The sequence below is a fragment of the Oncorhynchus tshawytscha genome, linkage group LG07 (assembly GCF_018296145.1).
Source record: "Oncorhynchus tshawytscha isolate Ot180627B linkage group LG07, Otsh_v2.0, whole genome shotgun sequence".
Taxonomy (NCBI): domain Eukaryota; kingdom Metazoa; phylum Chordata; class Actinopteri; order Salmoniformes; family Salmonidae; genus Oncorhynchus; species Oncorhynchus tshawytscha.
Window position 1 is genome coordinate 71,059,259 of NC_056435.1, and position 20,854 is coordinate 71,080,112.

General features: G+C 45.6%; 1 protein-coding gene across 1 annotated transcript in view; it reads left to right on the plus strand.

Moving 5' to 3' along the window:
* Nucleotides 1-20,854, plus strand: part of hipk1b (homeodomain interacting protein kinase 1b) — a 63,478-nt gene that overhangs the window by 36,769 nt on the left and 5,855 nt on the right. The window contains exons 11-15 of the mRNA XM_042323735.1: nt 2,296-2,414; nt 2,887-3,030; nt 10,703-10,860; nt 11,179-11,322; nt 13,721-13,894. Of these exons, the coding sequence (XP_042179669.1) occupies nt 2,296-2,414; nt 2,887-3,030; nt 10,703-10,860; nt 11,179-11,322; nt 13,721-13,894 (739 nt within the window). The remainder of the gene's footprint in view (nt 1-2,295; nt 2,415-2,886; nt 3,031-10,702; nt 10,861-11,178; nt 11,323-13,720; nt 13,895-20,854) is intronic.

The following is a 20,854-nucleotide window of genomic DNA, read 5'->3' on the forward strand; positions in this document are numbered from 1 at the left end:
AGAGACATTCAGCTCAGAGAGACCCAGCTCAGAGACATTCAGCTCAGAGACATTCAGCTCAGAGACATTCAGCTCAGAGAGACCCAGCTCAGAGACATTCAGCTCAGAGACATTCAGCTCAGAGACATTCAGCTCAGAGACATTCAGCTCAGAGACATTCAGCTCAGAGACATTCAGCTCAGAGACACCCAGCTCAGAGACATTCAGCTCAGAGACATCCAGCTCAGAGACATTCAGCTCATGAGACATTCAGCTCAGACACATTCAGCTCAGAGACATTCAGCTCAGAGACATTCAGCTCAGAGAGACCCAGCTCAGAGACATTCAGCTCAGAGACATTCAGCTCAGAGACATTCAGCTCAGAGAGACCCAGCTCAGAGACATTCAGCTCAGAGAGACCCAGCTCAGAGACATTCAGCTCAGAGAGACCCAGCTCAGAGACATTCAGCTCAGAGACATTCAGCTCAGAGACATTCAGCTCAGAGACATCCAGCTCATGAGTTCCATCAGCAGCAGATTTTCATTTAGAATGGAAAATGAATGTGTTTCTGCATCTAATGTTAGTGCATCGAATCGTATCGAACCGAGTCGCATCGATTCATTTTCTAATCAAACCGAATCTCACCGAATTGTTTCAAAGTAAAACGTATCATTCCTGTATCGTATCGGAGCCCATCTATATACGTATAGTTTTGGCAAGTCGGTTAGGACATCTACTTTGTGCATGACAAGTCATTTTTCCAACAATTGTTTACGGACAGATTATTTCACTTATCATTCACTGTATCACAATTCCAGTGGGTCAGAAGTTTACATGCACTAAGTTGACTGTGCCTTTAAACAGCTTGGATAATTCCAGAAAATTATGTCATGGCTTTAGAAGCTTCTGATAGGCTAATTGACATCATTTGAGTTAATTGGAGGTGTACCTGTGGATGTATTTCAAGGTCTACCTTCAAACTCAGTGCCTCTTTGCTTGACATCATGGGAAAATCAAAAGTAATCAGCCAAGACCTCAGAAAAAAAATTGTAGACCTCCACAAGTCTAGTTCATCCTTGGGTGCAATTTCCAAACGCCTGAAGGTACCACTTTCATCTGTACAAACAATAGTACGCAAGTATAAACACCATGGGATCACGCAGCCGTCATACCGCTCAGGAAGGAGACGCGTTCTGTCTCCAAGAGATTAACGTACTTTGGTGCGAAGTGCCAATCAATCCCAGAACAACAGCAAAGGACCTTGTGAAGATGCTGGAGGAAACAGGTACAAAAGTATCTATATCCACAGTAAAACAAGTCCTATATCGACATAACCTGAAAGACCGCTCAGCAAGGAAGAAGCCACTGCTCCAAAACCACCATAAAAACAGCCAGACTACTGTTTGCAACTACACATGGGGACAAAGATCGTACTTTTTTGAGAAATGTCCTCTGGTCTGATGAAACAAAAATAGAACTGTTTGGCCATAATGACCATCGTTATGTTTGGAGGAAAAAGGGGGAGGCTTGCAAACCGAAGAACACCATCCTAACTGTGAACCATAGCATCATGTTGTGGGGGTGCTTTGCTGCAGGAGGGACTGGTGCACTTCACAAAATAGATGGCATCATAAGGTAGGAAAATGCTGTGGATATATTGAAGCAACATCTCAAGACATCAGTCAGGAAGTTAAAGCTTGGTCGCAAATGGGTCTTCGAAATGGACAATGACCCCAAGCATACTTCCAAAGTTGTGGCAAAATGGCTTAAAGACAACAAAGTCAAGGTATTGGAGTGGCCATCACAAAGCCCTGATCTCAATCCTATAGAACATTTGTGGGCAGAACTGAAAAATTGTGTGCGAGCAAGGAGGCCTACAACCCTGACTCAGTTACACCAGCTCTGTCAGGAGGAATGGGCCAACATTCACCCAACTTACTGTGGGAAGCTTGTGGAAGGCTACCCAAAATGTTTGACCCAAGTTAAACAATTTAAAGGCAATGCTACCAAATACTAATTGAGTGTATGTAAACTTCTGACCAACTGGGAATGTGATGAAAGAAATGAAATCTGAAATAAATCATTCTCTCTACTATTATTCTGACATTTCACATTCTTAAAATAAAGTGATGATCCTAACTGACCTAAGAAAGGGAATTTTTACTAGGATTAAATGTCAGGAATTGTGAATAAACTGAGTTTAAATGTATTTGGCTAAGGTGTATGTAAACTTCAGACCGTCTGAATGACTTGGGACTTAGTAACACTGTTGTGATGTCATGGTGGTCACTGATTGGCTGTTCTTCTGTCTGCAGGTCTCCAGTCATCCAATAAGAGCTCTAGTTTCCCAGTGAGGATGAACAGTTCAGCCCCCATAGTGAACCAGAACCAATCAACACAGCCACTGCAGCTGCAGCCTGCCATGCTCACACAGGTACATGTGTGTGTGTGTCTGCGTGTCTGCCTGTCTGCCTGCCTGCCTGTCTGCCTGTCTGTCTGTCTGTCTGTCTGTCTGTCTGTCTGTCTGTCTGTCTGTCTGTCTGTCTGTCTGTCTGTCTGTCTGTCTGTCTGTCTGTCTGTCTGTTTGTGTGTGTGTGTGTGTGTGTGTGTGTGCGTGCGTGTCTGTGAGAACTCCAGGTCTTGAAGCTCAGAAGAATCTAGAACATATTCCGGTTGAAAGGTTGTTGGAGTTGGGCTCATATCTCCTCCTCTCCCCATCCATGGACCATCGTCATGACCTTGACAGTTTTATCGCCTGACCTACATCTTATCTCAATCAGTCCAGAAACACCTGCTTCCACAGGTCGAAAATAATGTGTTCACCAACCCGAGGAAAAAGAGTCTCTGCCAACTTATTTAACCCTCCACCCTTTCCTGACCCATCCCCCCTCCCCTCCACCTCCCAGGGCTCCTGCACACCCCTGATGGTAGCCACCCTCCACCCCCACCCCCCCACGGTAGCGGGCGTAGCCCCCCAGTACTCTGTTCCCCTGGGGCTGGGCTGTGATGCTGGCCACCCCACTCTGCTGGAGCACACTGCCACCGTGCTGGTAAAACACACACACACCTCCACGTTCTCCCTTCTTCTCCTCGCTCACCCAGTTCAATCCTCTTCTTATTCTCTCCCTTTCAATAATGTTCAGTCTCCACTCTGATTATCTCTGTCTCTTACCTCGTTCTCCGTCTCTACTCTGATTATCTCTGTCTCTTACCTCGTTCTCCGTCTCTACTCTGATTATCTCTGTCTCTTACCTCGTTCTCCGTCTCTACTCTGATTATCTCTGTCTCTTACCTCGTTCTCCGTCTCTACTCTGATTATCTCTGTCTCTTACCTCGTTCTCCGTCTCTACTCTGATTATCTCTGTCTCTTACCTCGTTCTCCGTCTCTACTCTGATTATCTCTGTCTCTTACCTCGTTCTCCGTCTCTACTCTGATTATCTCTGTCTCTTACCTCGTTCTCCGTCTCTACTCTGATTATCTCTGTCTCTTACCTCGTTCTCCGTCTCTACTCTGAATATCTCTGTCTCTTACCTCGTTCTCTGTTTCTACTCTGATTATCTCTATCTCTTACCTCGTTCTCTGTCTCTACTCTGATTATCTCTGTCTCTTACCTCGTTCTCTGTCTCTACTCTGATTATCTCTGTCTCTTACCTCGTTCTCCATCTCTACTCTGATTATCTCTGTCTCTTACCTCGTTCTCCGTTTCTACTCTGATTATCTCTGTCTCTTACATCGTTCTCCGTCTACTCTGATTATCTCTGTCTCTTACCTCGTTCTCCATCTCTACTCTGATTTTCTCTGTCTCTTACCTCGTTCTCTGTCTCTACTCTGATTATCTCTGTCTCTTACCTCGTTCTCCGTCTCTACTCTGATTATCTCTGTCTCTTACCTCGTTCTCCGTTTCTACTCTGATTATCTCTGTCTCTTACCTCGTTCTCCGTCTACTCTGATTATCTCTGTTTCTTACCTCGTTCTCCGTCTCTACTCTGATTATCTCTGTCTCTTACCTCGTTCTCCGTCTCTACTCTGATTATCTCTGTCTCTTACCTCGTTCTCTGTCTCTACTCTGATTATCTCTGTCTCTTACCTCGTTCTCCGTCTCTACTCTGATTATCTCTGTCTCTTACCTCGTTCTCCGTCTCTACTCTGATTACCTCTGTCTCTTACCTCGTTCTCCGTCTCTACTCTTGTCACGACTTCTGCCGAAGTCGTTGCCTCTCCTTGTTCGGGCGGTGCTCGGCGTTCGACATCACCGGTCTTCTAGCCATCATCGATCCATTTTTCATTTTTCCATTGGTTTTGTCTTGTCTCCCTACACACCTGGTTTCAATCCCATTCATTACCAGTTGTGTATTTAACCCTCTGTTTCCCCTCATGTCTTTGTCAGAGATTGTTTAATTGTCAGTGTTGTTATTTTGTTGTGTTGGTGCGCGACGGGTCCTCGTACCCATGTTTTTTCCATGTCTGTACTGTTTAGTGTTATGGAGCATGTTCTGTGGACATTTATTAAAAGACTCCATTTACACTCCATTTTGACTCTCCTGCGCCTGACTTCCCTGCCACCGATACACACGGCGTTGACAACTCTGATTCTCTCTGTCTCTTACCTCGTTCTCTGTCTCTACTCTGATTATCTCTGTCTCTTACCTCGTTCTCCGTCTCTACTCTGATTGTCTCTTACCTCGTTCTCCGTCTACTCTGATTATCTCTGTCTCTTACCTCATTCGCCGTCTCTTCTCTGATTATTTCTGTCTCTTACCTCGTTCTCCGTCTCTACTCTGATTATCTCTGTCCCCGTTTCCTTTTTCTCAGTCTGTCATTTCCTCTCTCTTGCAGTGCAGTGGCGCCTACACACACCCTCTTCCCCTCCTTTCTGTAGATCTGCTGTTCTGAGGACATAGAGGCATGATGCCTGACTTCACTTTACATGAAGCTTCCTGTGGTTGCTTGTTCCCCCTCTCCCTCGCCTCCTTCGACCCTCCTTCCTCTCATATCTTTTCCCTAAAGGAGACACCAGCTGAGACACAGTTTTCCTTAACAGCTCGACCCATTCTTCTCCTTTCCTTTCAGCTCAACAGTATTTTCACCGTAATGAGACGGTTCTAGTTGGTGTTTCCCTCCGTCCTTCCTTCCTTCCTTTCTTGTTGGATGTAGTTGTCCAGTTTATCAGGTCCCAGACTCCCATGACATCGGTGATGTAGAGAGCTAGTCAGCAGCCATATAGCCCTGTCTCTCTCTCTCTCTCCATCTCTCTCTCTCCGTCTCTCTCTCTCCGTCTCTCTCCCTCTGTCTCTCTCTCTCCGTCTCTCTCTCTCCGTCTATCTCTCTCTGTCTCTCTCTTTCTCTCTGTCTCTCTCTGTCTCCCTCTCTCTCCCTCTCTCTCTCTGTCTATCTCTCTCTGTCTCTTTCTCTGTCTTTCTCTGTCTGTCTCTTTCTCTGTCTCTCTCTCTCCGTCTCTCTCTCCGTCTCTCTCTCTCTCCGTCTCTCTCTCTGTCTCTCTCTCTCTCTCCGTCTCCCTCTCTCTCTCTGTCTATCTCCCTCCGTCTCTCTCTCTCTCCGTCCCTCTCTCCGTCTCTCTCTCTCCCTCTCTCCGTCTCTCTCTCTCTCTCTCTCTCTCTCTCTCTCTCTCTCTCTCTCTCTCGCTGTCTCTCTCTCTCTGTCTCTCTCTGTCTCTCTCTGTCTCTCTCTCTGTCTCTCTCTCTGTCTCTCTCTGTCTCTCTCTGTCTCTGTCTCTCTCTGTCTCTGTCTCTCTCTGTCTCTCTTTGCCTAATCTAAGTTTTAAGTGTTATTAGTTGTATGTACAGGATAGGCATGGTATGCATCGTCCAACCAAATGCTCACATACAGATTCCTTCTTGACGATGCAACAACAATAATAATAAATAAAACAGATAAGAATACCAACATAAAGTAAATGTCTCAGTAGAATATAATAAACATTTGAGCATCAGTATAATACAGGAAGGCACAGTTTATCGTTCAACATTTACACATGTATTTGGGAAGGGGGATTGGTGTTTAAATTGTGCAGTATTTAGCAATCATGAGAGTCTGGTATTGGGAACTTATTATGGATCCCCATTAGTTCCTGCCAAGGCAGCAGCTACTCTTCCTGGGGTTTATTATGGATCCCCATTAGTTCCTGCCAAGGCAGCAGCTACTCTTCCTGGGGTTTATTATGGATCCCCATTAGTTCCAGCCAAGGCAGTAGCTACTCTTCCTGGGGTTTATTATGGATCCCCATTAGTTCCTGCCAAGGCAGCAGCTATCTTCCTGGGGTTTATTATGGATCCCCATTAGTTCATGCCAAGGCAGCAGCTACTCTTCCCGGGGTTTATTATGGATCCCCATTAGTTTATTATGGATCCCCATTAGTTCCTGTCAAGGCAGCAGCTACTCTTCCTGGGGTTTATTATGGATCCCCATTAGTTCCTGCCAAGGCAGCAGCTACTCTTCCTGGGGTTTATTATGGATCCCCATTAGTTCCTGATACCAAGGCTGCAGCTACTCTTCCTGGGGTTTATTATGGATCCCCATTAGTTCCTGTCAAGGCAGCAGATACTCTTCCTGGGGTTTATTATGGATCCCCATTAGTTCCTGCCAAGGCAGCAGCTACTCTTCCTGGGGTTTATTATAGATCCCCATTAGTTCCTGATACCAAGGCTGCAGCTACTCTTCCTGGGGTTTATTATGGATCCTCATTAGTTCCTGTCAAGGCAGCAGCTACTCTTCCTGGGGTTTATTATGGATCCTCATTAGTTCCTGCCAAGGCAGCAGCTACTCTTCCTGGGGTTTATTATGGATCCCCATTAGTTTATTATGGATCCCCATTAGTTCCTGCCAAGGCAGCAGCTACTCTTTCTGGGGTTTATTATGGATCCTCATTAGTTCCTGTCAAGGCAGCAGCTACTCTTTCTGGGGTTTATTATGGATCCCCATTAGTTCCTGCCAAGGCAGCAGCTACTCTTCCTGGGGTTTATTATGGATCCCCATTAGTTTATTATGGTTCCCCATTAGTTCCTGCCAAGGCAGCAGCTACTCTTCCTGGGGTTTATTATAGATCCCCATTAGTTCCTGATACCAAGGCAGCAGCTACTCTTCCTGGGGTTTATTATGGATCCCATTAGTTCCTGTCAAGGCAGCAGCTACTCTTCCTGGGGGTTATTATGGATCCCCAATAGTTCCTGCCAAGGCAGCAGCTACTCTTCCTGGGGTTTATTATGGATCCCCATTAGTTCCTGCCAAGGAAGCAGCTACTCTTCCTCGGGGTTATTATGGATCCCCATTAGTTCCTGCCAAGGCAGCAGCTACTCTTCCTGGGGTTTATCATGGATCCCCATTAGTTCCTGCCAAGCAGCAGCTACTCTTCCTGGGGTTTATTGTGGATCCTCATTAGTTTATTATGGATCCCCATTAGTTCCTGCCAAGGCAGCAGCTACTCTTTCCTGGGGTTTATTATGGATCCCCATTAGTTCCTGTCAAGGCTGCAGCTACTCTTCCTGGGGTTTATTATGGATCCTCATTAGTTCCTGTCAAGGCAGCAGCTACTCTTCCTGGGGTTTATTATGGATCCTCATTAGTTCCTGCCAAGGCAGCAGCTACTCTTCCTGGGGTTTATTATGGATCCTCATTAGTTTATTATGGATCCCCATTAGTTCCTCAAGGCAGCAGCTACTCTTCCTGGGGTTTATTATGGATCCTCATTAGTTCCTGTCAAGGCAGCAGCTACTCTTTCTGGGGTTTATTATGGATCCCCATTAGTTCCTGCCAAGGCAGCAGCTACTCTTCCTGGGGTTTATTATGGATCCCCATTAGTTTATTATGGTTCCCCATTAGTTCCTGCCAAGGCAGCAGCTACTCTTCCTGGGGTTTATTATGGATCCCCATTAGTTCCTGTCAAGGCAGCAGCTACTCTTCCTGGGGTTTATTATGGATCCCCATTAGTTCTTGTCAAGGCAGCAGCTACTCTTCCTGGGGTTTATTATGGATCCCCATTAGTTCCTGCCAAGGCAGCAGCTACTCTTCCTGGGGTTTATTATGGATCCCTCATTAGTTCCTGCCAAGGCAGCAGCTACTCTTCCTGGGGTTTATTATGGCATTTATCCCCATAAAAAAATATGACATTCATTTCTGCCACTTTTCAGCAACACTCTTCCTGGGGTTTATTATGGATCCCCATTAGTTCCAATACAACATCCAGGTAGCAGCTACTCTTCCTGGGGTCCAACAACATTAAGGCATTATATACAAGTTTAAAAAAAATATGTCATTGAATTGTCTAGCCACTAGTTTAAACAACACTTTGGCATGTCTTGTGAGGTATGAATGGGTGTCTAGCTGTACCACAGTAGTTTAAACAGACATCTGGTGGCATGTCTTGTGGGGTATGAATGTGTGTCTTATGTGTCTGTTTAAACAGCTCTGGTGGCATGTCTTGTGGGGTATGAATGGGTGTCTGAGCTGTGTGCTAGTAGTTTAAACAGACCTCTGGTGGCATGTCTTGTGAGGTATGAATGGGTGTCTGAGCTGTGTGTTAGTAGTTTAAACAGACAGCTCTGGTTCAACATGTCAATCCATCTCACAAATATGAGTAGTGTTGAAGTCGATCTCTCTTCCACTTTGAGCCGGGAGAGACTGACATGCATATTATTAACGTTATCTCTCCTGCCTTGTTGATTGTGTTGTTAAGAAGTCTGAGCGGCTCTTTAGTATCCTGCTTCTTCACCTGTTGGATCGTCTGAGACCACCTGGACAATGAAAAATGTCTGCACAAACTGTCAGAAACTGTCTAAGGGAAGCTCATCTGCGTGCTCGTCTTCCTCACCATGGTCGTCGTAGTAACCGACTTCAGTGGGCAAAATGCTCACCATCGATGCCCACCCGCACGCTGGAGAAAAGTTCTCTTCGCGGATGAATCCCGGTTTCAACCGTACCGGGCAGATGGCAGAAACCGTGTATGGCATCGTACGGGTGAACGGTTTGTTGATGTCAACGTTGTGAACGTTGTGAACAGAGTGCCCCATGGTGGCGGTTTCCTTAACGGCTCGACCCATTCGTCTCCTTTCCTTTCAGCTCAACGGTATTGGCACCGCAATGAGACGGTTCTAGTTGGTGTTTCCCTCCGTCCTTCCTTCCTTCCTTCCTTGTTGGATGTAGTTGTCCAGTTTATCAGGTCCCGGTGATGTAGAGAGCTAGTCAGCAGCCATATAGCCCTCTTCTCCTTTCCTTTCAGCTCTCTCTCTCTCGATCGGTTCTAGTTGGTGTCTCTCTCCGTCTCCTTCTCTCCTTCTTGTTGGATGTCTGTCCAGTTTATCTCTCGGTGATGTCTCTCAGCAGCCATATAGCCCTCTCTCTCTCTCTCTCTCTCTCTCTCTCTCTATCTCTCTCTCTCTCCGTCTCTCTCTCTCTCCGTCTCTCTCTCTCTCTCTTTCTCTCTCTCTCTCTCTCTCCGTCTCTCTCTCTCTCTCTCTCTCTCTCCGTCTCTCTCTCTCTCTCTCTCTCTCTCTCCATCTCTCTCTCTCTCTCTCTCTCTCTCCGTCTCTCTCTCTCTCCGTCTCTCTCTCCCTCCGTCTCTCTCTCTCTCCCTCCATCTCTCTCTCTCTCCTCCTCTCTCTCTCCGTCTCTCTCTCCCTCCGTCTCTCTCTCCCTCCCTCTCTGGCTGACTCTCTCTCTCCCTCCATCTCTCTCTCTCTCCGTCTCTCTCTCTCTCCGTCTCCCTCTCTCTCCATGTTATGGGAAGGCATAAGCTATGGACAACAAACAATTGCAGTTTATCGATGGCAATTTGAATGCACAGTGATAACGTAATGAGATCCTGAGTCCCCGTTGTCGTGCCATTCATCTTCCTCCATCACCTCATGTTTCAGCATGGTAATGCACGGCCCCACGTCGTAAAGATCTGTACACAATTCCTGGAAGCTGAACATGCCCCAGTTCTTCCATGGCCTGCATACTCACCAGACATGTCCCCACGCATTGAGCATGTTTGGGATGCTCTGGCGTGTTCCAGCGTGTTCCAGTTCCCACCGAGCAACTTTGCACAGCCTTTGAAGAGGAGTGGGACAACATTCCACAGGCCACAATCAACAGCCTGATCAACTCTTATTGACTGATTCCCTTATAATGAACTGTAACTCAGTAAAATTGTTTCATGTTGCGTTTTATATTTTGGTTCGGTGTATTTTACCCAAGAAAGCATATAGCTAATTATATCTATTGTATTTTATGTGTTCTCTGTTGTGCGTTTTAAAATTAATTTTTTTACCTTTATTTAACTAAGCAAGTGAGTTAAGAACAAATTCTTATTTACAATGACGGCCAACATATGGCATAATCGTTTGGTCTTTTTTGGGGTTTTGGATCTCCTTTAAATGTTGTTAATGTAGAGATCATAAAATCAGGCTGGGACTTTCAATCAAAGCTCTAATCAAACCCAATTTATATGCTTTATGACGCTTTCCAATGACACTTCCAGTTTCGGCGGGAAATACTGGGTTGTCCTGGAGAGAAGTTATTTATTCTCGGGATGAAACATTTGTCAAATATTCATCCCTATTCCTGACATTGATTACTAGCTCCAGGTTGACTCATTGGCTCTTCTGGACAATGACATTCTGTCCAGGGTTGGCACTGCTTTCATGTGATATTACAGATAACCACTGGAATGAATGGTAACTGGTTTCTCTCTCTGTGTGTGTGTGTTTCTCTCTCTCTCTCTGTAGCAGGCTTGGCCCGCCGGCACCCAGCAGATCCTCATCCCGTCGTCATGGCAGCAGGTTCCTGGCGTGGCCATCCACGGCTCCGCCCACCAGACGGTTGTCGCGGAGTCTCCCGTAGAGACGCTCCATCCAGACACAGCCCAGCACACAAACAGCTGGAGGTATGGTTATCACCATGGTTACATAGCCGTCTGTCAGAATAGACCTCTTTATATAAGAGAACAGAAGTCAGTCCATCAATAGGATTGTTACCCAGATCATGTCAGGGTGTAACTATCCCAAAAAAAGAGAAACAAAAATGTTTACAAACTTTGAGAGTTTATTTGTCTGCCTGGAGTACCAGATGGTGGGGGGGGCTTCGGTTTTGGGAGCTTTCTATTGGTTGATTTAAGCCAGGCAAGCTCACAGGCACAGAAACAGTATTTGAAACGCATGTCTGAAGAAAAGCAGGGTTACTCAGATGTGTGTGGTGTGTGTAGGGGGTCTCAGTACAGGGGAGTACTGCAGCAGAGTCAATCGACCTCTGACCCTAGCCGGGGTCAGGCCACCCAGAGGTCACAGCAGGAGAGGAGCGGAGCTGGGAAGAGGGCCAAGGGTCGCCGCGGCAACAACAGAACCACCAGGTACAACTGACTGGAAGAGAAAGGCTATGGATAGATCGTGTTACAACAACTAGTTACAGTTACCAACTAGTATCAACTATATAGTTACAGTTACCAACTAGTTTATCAACTATATAGTTACAGTTATCAACTAGTTTATCAACTATATAGTTACAGTTATTAACTAGTTTATCAACTATATAGTTACAGTTATTAACTAGTTACAGTTATCAACTAGTATCAACTATATAGTTACAGTTATCAACTAGTTTATCAACTATATAGTTACAGTTATTAACTAGTTTATCAACTATATAGTTACAGTTACTAGTTTATCAACTAGTTACAGTTATCAACTAGTTTATCAACTATATAGTTACAGTTATCAACTAGTTTATCAACTATATAGTTACAGTTACCAACTAGTTACAGTTATCAACTAGTATCAACTATATAGTTACAGTTATCAACTAGTTTATCAACTATATAGTTACAGTTATTAACTAGTTTATCAACTATATAGTTACAGTTATTAACTAGTTACAGTTATCAACTAGTATCAACTATATAGTTACAGTTATCAACTAGTTTATCAACTATATAGTTACAGTTATCAACTAGTTTATCAACTATATAGTTACAGTTATTAACTAGTTTATCAACTATATAGTTACAGTTACCAACTAGTTTATCAACTATATAGTTACAGTTATCAACTAGTTTATCAACTATATAGTTACAGTTATCAACTAGTTTATCAACTATATAGTTACAGTTACCAACTAGTTTATCAACTATATAGTTACAGTTATCAACTAGTTTATCAACTATATAGTTACAGTTATCAACTAGTTTATCAACTATATAGTTACAGTTGTTAACTAGTTTATCAACTATATAGTTACAGTTATTAACTAGTATCAACTATATAGTTACAGTTATTAACTAGTAACATGTATTAACTAGTTACAGTTATCAACTAGTTACAGTTATCAACTAGTTTATCAACTATATAGTTACAGTTATCAACTAGTTTATCAACTATATAGTTACAGTTATTAACTAGTAACAGTTATCAGCTAGTTACAGTTATCAACTAGTTTATCAACTATATAGTTACAGTTATTAACTAGTAACAGTTATCAACTAGTTACAGTTATCAACTAGTTTATCAACTATATAGTTACAGTTATCAACTAGTTTATCAACTAGTTACAGTTATCAACTAGTTTATCAACTATATAGTTACAGTTATCAACTAGTTTATCAACTATATAGTTACAGTTATTAACTAGTAACAGTTATCAACTAGTTAAAGTTACCAACTAGTTGATCAACTATATAGTTACAGTTACCAACTAGTTTATCAACTATACAGTTACAGTTATCAACTAGTTTATCAACTATATAGTTACAGTTACAAACTAGTTTATCAACTACATAGTTACAGTTATCAACTAGTTACAGTTATTAACTAGTATCAACTATATAGTTACAGTCATTAACTAGTTTATCAACTGTATAGTTACAGTTATTAACTAGTTTATCAACTATAGAGTGACAGTTATTAACTAGTAACATGTATTAACTAGTTACAGTTATTAACTAGTAACATTTATCAACTAGTAACAGTTATCAACTAGTAACAGTTATCAACTAGTAACAGTTATCAACTAGTTACAGTTATCAACTAGTTACAGTTATCAACTAGTTACAGTTATCAACTAGTTACAGTTATCAACTAGTAACATGTATCAACTAGTAACAGTTATCAACTAGTTACAGTTATCAACTAGTTACAGTTATTAACTAGTAACAGTTATCAACTAGTAACAGTTATTAACTAGTAACATCTATCAACTAGTAACAGTTATTAACTAGTAACATCTATCAACTAGTTACAGTTATCAACTAGTTACAGTTATCAACTAGTTACAGTTATTAACTAGTTACAGTTATTAACTAGTTACAGTTATTAACTAGTAACAGTTATCAACTAGTTACAGTTATTAACTAGTAACATGTATCAACTAGTAACAGTTATCAACTAGTTACAGTTATGAACTAGTAACAGTTATCAACTAGTAACAGTTATTAACTGGTAACATCTATCAACTAGTAACAGTTATTAACTAGTGACAGTTATCAACTAGTTACAGTTATTATCTAGTAACCGTTATCAACTAGTTACTGTTATCAACTAGTTACTGTTATCAACTAGTTACAGTTAGTTGGTTAGGTTCTTTAACTAGTTACATCTACTAGCAACAGTTAGCTGGTAAAGTTAGATTTTCAGGGGCTCCACTTAGAAAGGTGTGTGTTTTTTTGCTCACTGATGGAAATGTTTTGGCCATTACTCTGGAACTCTGGAACGGTGACTAGAAAAACAGGATTGGTAACCAAGCGTGTGTGTATCCAGGGGTGTGTCCGGTGTGTCGCTGCTCTCCAACGCCATGCTGACTCCGCCCACCTGCAGTGTGGCAGCTCTCTCTCAGCCAATCATCATCTCAGACACGCCCAGCCCGGCGGTCAGCGTCATCACCATCCACAGCGACTCAGACGAGGAAGACGAGAGGAAGTTCCACCCCGCCAGGTGAGGTCATATTCCTGTGTCTGTTCTCCTTTCCAATCACAAACAACTGTTGGTTTTTATGTGGACTGTCCCTTTATAGATGGTTTTCAGATGATAGCCTATCGAAACTAGCATCTAGCTAGCACTAATCTCTGTTGATATGCAACAATTTCACTGATTTACTTGAATTATACCCTTTAACTCAGTGAGGAGCATAGGTCATCCACTAATGAGGGTAAAACAAGTATTAAAGTTTTCCTAAAACATGTGAAAATCTGATCTGAAGGGACTAGAATTGATCATCCTATCCACCACCATCTACCATATTGATTTCTGTTGTTGCTATGAATCTAATGTATGTTTCTAATGTGCAGTACCAGTCAAAGGTTTGGACACACCTTACTCATTCCAGGGTTTTTCTTTATTTTATTACTATTTTCTACATTGTAAAATCAAATCAAATTGTATTTGTCACATGCGTCAAATGCAACAGGTTTAGACCTTACAGTGAAATACTTACTTACAAGCCCTTAACCAACAATACAGTTTTAAGATTTTTACATGTTTTTAAAGTAACAAGTAATTAAAGAGCAGAAGTAAAATAACAATAGTGTTACGGTTTTCTAGTGGTGATGAAGGAGAGTCGGACCAAACTGCAGCGTGTCGATTGCGATCCATGTTTAATACAACAAAGAAACACGAACTTACAAAAAACAATAAACGAAACCGAAACAGCCTATCTGGTGCAAACTAACAGAGAGTACACATAGGACACTAAGGACAATCACCCACGACAAACTCAAAGAATATGGCTGCCTAAATATGGTTCCCAATCAGAGACAACGATAAGCACCTGCCTCTGATTGAGAACCACTCCAGACTGCCATAGACTTTGCTAGATAACCCCACTAGCTACAATCCCAATACCACCACCAAAACCCCAAGACAAACACACCACAATTACAAAAACCCCATGCCACACCCTGGCCTGACCAAATACATAAAGATAAACACAAAATACTTTGACCAGGGCGTGACAGAACCCCCCTAAGGTGCGGACTCCCGAACGCACAACCTAAACCTGTAGGGGAGGGTCTGGGTGGGCATCTGTCCGCGGTGGCGGCTCTGGTGCTGGACGTGGACCCCACTCCATAATTGTCTTAGTCCACCTCCTTAGTGTCCCTTGAGTGGCGACCCTCGCCGCTAACCTTGGCCTAGGAAACCTAACAACGGGCCCCACTGGACTGAGGTAGCTCGGGACCGAGGGGAAGCTCGGGACCGAGGGGAAGCTCGGGACCGAGGGGAAGCTCGGGACCGAGGGGAAGCTCGGGACCGAGGGGAAGCTCAGGAGTGAGAGGAAGCTCAGGAGTGAGAGGAAGCTCAGGAGTGATAGGAAGCTCAGGCAGGTTGATGGATCTACCAGATCCTGGCTGGCTGGTGGTTCCGGCAGATCCTGGCTGACTGGCACTTCTGGCGGATCCTGGCTGACTGGTGGATCCTGGCAGACTGGCGGATCCTGGCTGACTGGTGGATCCTGGCTGACTGGCGGATCCTGGCAGACTGGCGGATCCTGGCGGCAGACTGGCGGATCCTGGCTGAATGGCGGATCTAACTGATCCTGGCAGACTGGCGGATCCTGGCAGACTGGCGGATCCTGGCAGACTGGCGGATCCTGGCCGACTGGCAGTTCTGGCGGATCCTGGCGGATCCTGGCCGACTGGCGGATCCTGGTCGACTGGCGGATCCTGGTTGACTGGCAGGTCTGGCAGATCCCGGCTGACTGGCGGATCTGGAAGAGTCTGATTGACTGGCAGATCTGGAAGAGTCTGGTTGACTGGCAGATCTGGAAGAGTCTGGTTGACTGGCAGATCTGGCGGCGCTGGGCAGACTGGCGGCGCTGGGCAGACTGGCGGCGCTGAGCAGACTGGCGGCGCTGGGCAGACTGGCGATGCTGGGCAGACTGGCGGCGCTGGGCAGACTGGCGGTGCTGGGCAGACTGGCGGTGCTGGGCAGACTGGCGGCGCTGGGCAGACTGACGACGCTGGGCAGACTGGCGACGCTGGGCAGACTGGCGGCGCTGGGCAGACTGGCGGCGCTGGACAGACTGGCGGCGCTGGACAGACTGGCGACGCTGGGCAGACTGACGACGCTGGGCAGACTGACGACGCTGGGCAGACTGGCGGTGCTGGGCAGACTGGCGGTGCTGGGCCGACTGGCGATGCTGGGCAGACTGGCGATGCTGGGCAGACTGACGGCGCAGGGCAGACTGGCGACGCTGGGCAGACTGGGGGCACTGGCGGCGCTGGGCAGACTGGCGGCACTAGCTGCTCCATATAGGCTGACAGCTCTGGCGGCTTCTTACAGACTGACCGCTCTGGCGGCTCCGTGCTGACTGGCAGCTCCTTACAGACTGACAGCTCCTTGCAGACTGACAGCTCCTTGCAGACTGACAGCTCCGTGCAGACCCGACAGCTCCGTGCAGACTGACAGCTCCTTGCAGACTGACAGCTCCTTGCAGACTGGCAGCTCCTTGCAGACTGGCAGCTCCTTGCAGACTGGAGGCTCCTTGCAGACTGGCAGCTCCATGCAGACTGGCAGCTCCATGCAGACTGGCTGCTCTATGCAGACTGACAGCTCTGGCTGCTTCATGCAGACTGACGGCTCTGGCTGCTCCATGTAGACTGGCTGCTTCATGCAGACTGGCAGCTCGGGCTGCTTCATGTAGACTGGCTGCTTCATGCAGACTGACAGCTCTGGCTGCTTCATGCAGACTGGCAGCTCTGGCTGCGCTGAACGGGCGGGAGACTCCTGCAGCGCTGTGTCGGAGGAAGGCTCTGGCTGCGCTGAACAGGCGGGAGGCTCCGGCAGCGCTGTAGAGGAGAAAGGCTCTGGCTGCGCTAAACAGGCGGGAGACTCCAGCAGCGCAGGAGAGGAGAAAAGCGCTGGCTGCGCTGAACAGGCGAGGCACACTGAAGGCCTGGTGCATGGTGCTGGAACTGGTGGTACTGGATCGAGGACACGCACAGGAAGCCTGGTGCGGGGAGCTGCTACCGGAGGACTGGAGTGTGGAGGTGGCACAGGATGGGCTAGACCGTGAAGGCGTACTGGAGATCTTGAGAGCAGTGTTGGCACAGGATGTGCAAGGCTAGGGATGTGCACAGGAGGCCTGGTGCGTGAGGCTGGCACCAACTTCACCAGCCGACTAACACGCACCTCAGGACGAGTATGGAGCGCTAACCCAGGTGCCATCAAATCCCCAACACGTTCCGTCGGGCGAATTCCATGCAAAAAGCACCAACACAGCAACTCCCTCATTTCTCTCTCCTCCAATTTCCCCATTAACTCCTTCACAGTCTCTGGTTCTGGTCTCCTCCTTGGCTCCTCACGATAAACAGGGAGAGTTGGCTCAGGTCTGACTCCTGACTCTGCCACACTCTCCCTGAGCCCCCCCCCAATACATTTTTGGGGCTGATTCTCAGGCTTCCATCCGCTACGCCGTGCTGCCTCCTCATATCTGCGCCTCTCAGCTTTCGCCGCCTCCAGTTCTTCCTTGGGGCGGCGATATTCTCCAGGCTGAGCCCAGGGTCCCTTACCGTCCAGTTCTTCCTCCCATGTCCATTTCTCCAGGTGGTGCAACCTCTCCCACTGCAGCTGCTGCTGCTCCTGCTGCTGCTGCCTCTGTTGCCTCTCCTGTGGTTCCTGCCTGTTAACACGCTGCTTGGTCCGTTGGTGGTGGGTGATTCTGTTACGGTTTTCTAGTGGTGATGAAGGAGAGTCGGACCAAACTGCAGCGTGTCGATTGCGATCCATGTTTAATACAACAAAGAAACACGAACTTACAAAAAACAATAAACGAAACAGCCTATCTAGTGCAAACTAACAGAGAGTACACATAGGACACTAAGGACAATCACCCACGACAAACTCAAAGAATATGGCTGCCTAAATATGGTTCCCAATCAGAGACAACGATAAGCATCTGCCTCTGATTGAGAACCACTCCAGACAGCCATAGACTTTGCTAGATAACCCACTAAGCTACAATCCCAATACCACCACCAAAACCCCAAGACAAACACACCACAATTACAAAAACCCCATGCCACACCCTGGCCTGACCAAATACATAAAGATAAACACAAAATACTTTGACCAGGGCGTGACAAATAGCAAGGCCAGAGTCAATGTGGAGGCTATATACAGGGGGTACCAGTACAGAGTCAATGTGGAGGCTATATACAGGGGGTACCGGTACAGAGTCAATGTGGAGGCTATATACAGGGGGTACCGGTACAGAGTCAATGTGGAGGCTATATACAGGGGGCACCGGTTATTCTAGATAATTGAGGTAACATGTCTGCCATGCTGATCCTTAACACTGGGGCCCCTCAGGGGTGTGTGCTTAGTCCCCTCCTGTACTTCCTGTTCACCCACGACTGCGTGGCCAAACACGACTCCAACACCGTCATTAAGTTTGCTGACGACACAACAGTGGTAGGCCTGATCACCGACAGCGATGAGACGGCCTATAGGGAGGAGGTTAGAGAACTGTAGTGGGGTGCCAGGACAACAACCTCTCCCTCAACATTAGAATGCTGAACAATTAATAAAATCACCACCAGACAATTTACATCAAATCAAAAATTAAATCAAATTTATTTATATAGCCCTTCGTACATCAGCTGATATCTCAAAGTGCTGTACAGAAACCCAGCCTAAACTCCCAAACAGCAAGCAATGCAGGTGTAGAAGCACGGTGGCTAGGAAAAACTCCCTAGAAAGGCCAAAACCTAGGAAGAAACCTAGAGAGGAACCAGGCTATGTGGGGTGGCCAGTCCTCTTCTGGCTGTGCCGGGTGGAGATTATAACAGAACATGGCCAAGATGTTTAAATGTTCATAAATGACCAGCATGGTCCAATAATAATAAGGCAGAACAGTTGAAACTGGAGCAGCAGCACGGCCGGGTGGACTGGGGACAGCAAGGAGTCATCATGTCAGGTAGTCCTGAGGCATGGTCCAAGGGCTCAGGTCCTCCGAGAGAGAGAAAGAAAGAGATAATTAGAGAGAGCACACTTAAATTCACACAGGACACCGAATAGGACAGGAGAAGTACTCCAGATATAACAAACTGACCCTAGCCCCCCGACACATAAACTACTGCAGCATAAATACTGGAGGCAGAGACAGGAGGCATTGAGACATTGACACCCTCCTCCCTTTTGTACACTTCTGCTACTCTGTTTATTATCTATGTATAGACACTTCACCCCTAACTACATGTACAAATGACTTCAACTAACCTCTACCCCCGTACACTGACTCGGTACCGGTACCCCCTGTACATAGCCTTGTTATCGTGTTAATTTTTATTATTACTTTTTATTTTAGTCTACTTGGTAAATATTTTCTTAACTCTTCTTGAACTCCACTGGTTAAGGGCTTGTAAGTACACATTCACCGTAAGGTCTACAGTTGTTGTGTTCGGTGCATGTGACAAATAAAGTTTGATTTGATTTGAATATGTACATGTAGGTAGAGTTATTAAAGTGACTTATGCATAGATAATAAACAGAGAGTAGCGGCGGTGTAAAGGGGGGGGCAAATAGTCTGGGTAGCCATTTAAATGTTCAGTCGTCTTATAGCTTGGGCGTAGAAGCTGTTTAGAAGCCTCTTGGACCTAGACTTGGTGCTCCGGTACCACTTACCGTGCGGTAGCAGAGAGAACAGTCTATAATTTTATGGGCTTTCCTCTGACACCGCCTATTATATAGGTCCTGTATGGCAGGAAGCTTGGCCTCAGTGATGTACTGGGCCGTTCACACTACTCTCTGTAGCGCCTTATGGTTAGATGCTGAGCAGTTGTCATACCAGGCGGTGATGCATCCATCCAGCTCTCGATGTTGCAGCTGTAGAACCTTCTGAGGACCCATGCCAAATCTTTTCAGTCTCCTGAGGGGAGGGGCCTTCCTCTGACCGCCTGGTATAGAGGTCCTGGATGACAGGAAGCTCGGCACCAGTGATGTACTGGGCCGTTCGCACTACCCTCTGTAGTGTCTTGTGGTCGGAGGACGAGCAGTTGCCGTACCAGGCAGTGATGCAACCAGTCGGGATGCTCTCGATGGTGCAGCTGTAGAACCTTTTGAGGATCTGAGGACCCATGCCAAATCTTTTCAATCTCCTGAGGGGAAAAAGTTTTGTCATGCCCTCTTCACGACTGTCTTGGTGTGTTTGGACCATGATAGTTTGTTGGTGATGTGGACACTAAGGAACTTGAAGCTCTCAACCTGCTCCCCAACAGCCCCGTCGTTAAGAATGGTGAGGTGCTCGGTCCTCTTTTTCCTGTAGTCCACAATCATCTCCTTTGTCTTGATCACTTTGAAGGAGAGGTTGTTGTCCTGGCACCACATGGCCAGGTCTCTGAACTCCGCCCTATAGGCTGTCTCGTAGGTGCAAACTTAAGGTGTTGGAGAATAATAGTGAATTAATCAAAACTATTAAATAACACATATGGAATCATGTAGTAACTAAAAAAAGTGTTAAACAAATCAAAATATTTATTAGATTCTTACAAGTTGCCAGCCTTTGCCTTATGACAGCTTTGCATGCACTTGGCATTCTCAAATTAAATTAAATTTGTCACATACACATGGTTAGCAGATGTTAATGAGAGTGTAGTGAAATGCTTGTGCTTCTAGTTCCGACCATGCAGTAATATCTAACAAGTAACCTAACAATTTCACAACTACCTTATACACACAAGTGTAAAGGAATGAATAAGAATATGTACATATAAATATATGAATGAGTGATGGCCGAACGGCATAGGCAAGATGCAGTGGATGGTATAGAGTACAGAATATACATGAGATGAGTAATGTAGGGTATGTAAACATATAAAAGTGGCATTGTTTAAAGTGGCTAGTGATACATGTATTACATCAATATTTCCATTATTAAAGTGGCTAGAGATGAGTCAGTAT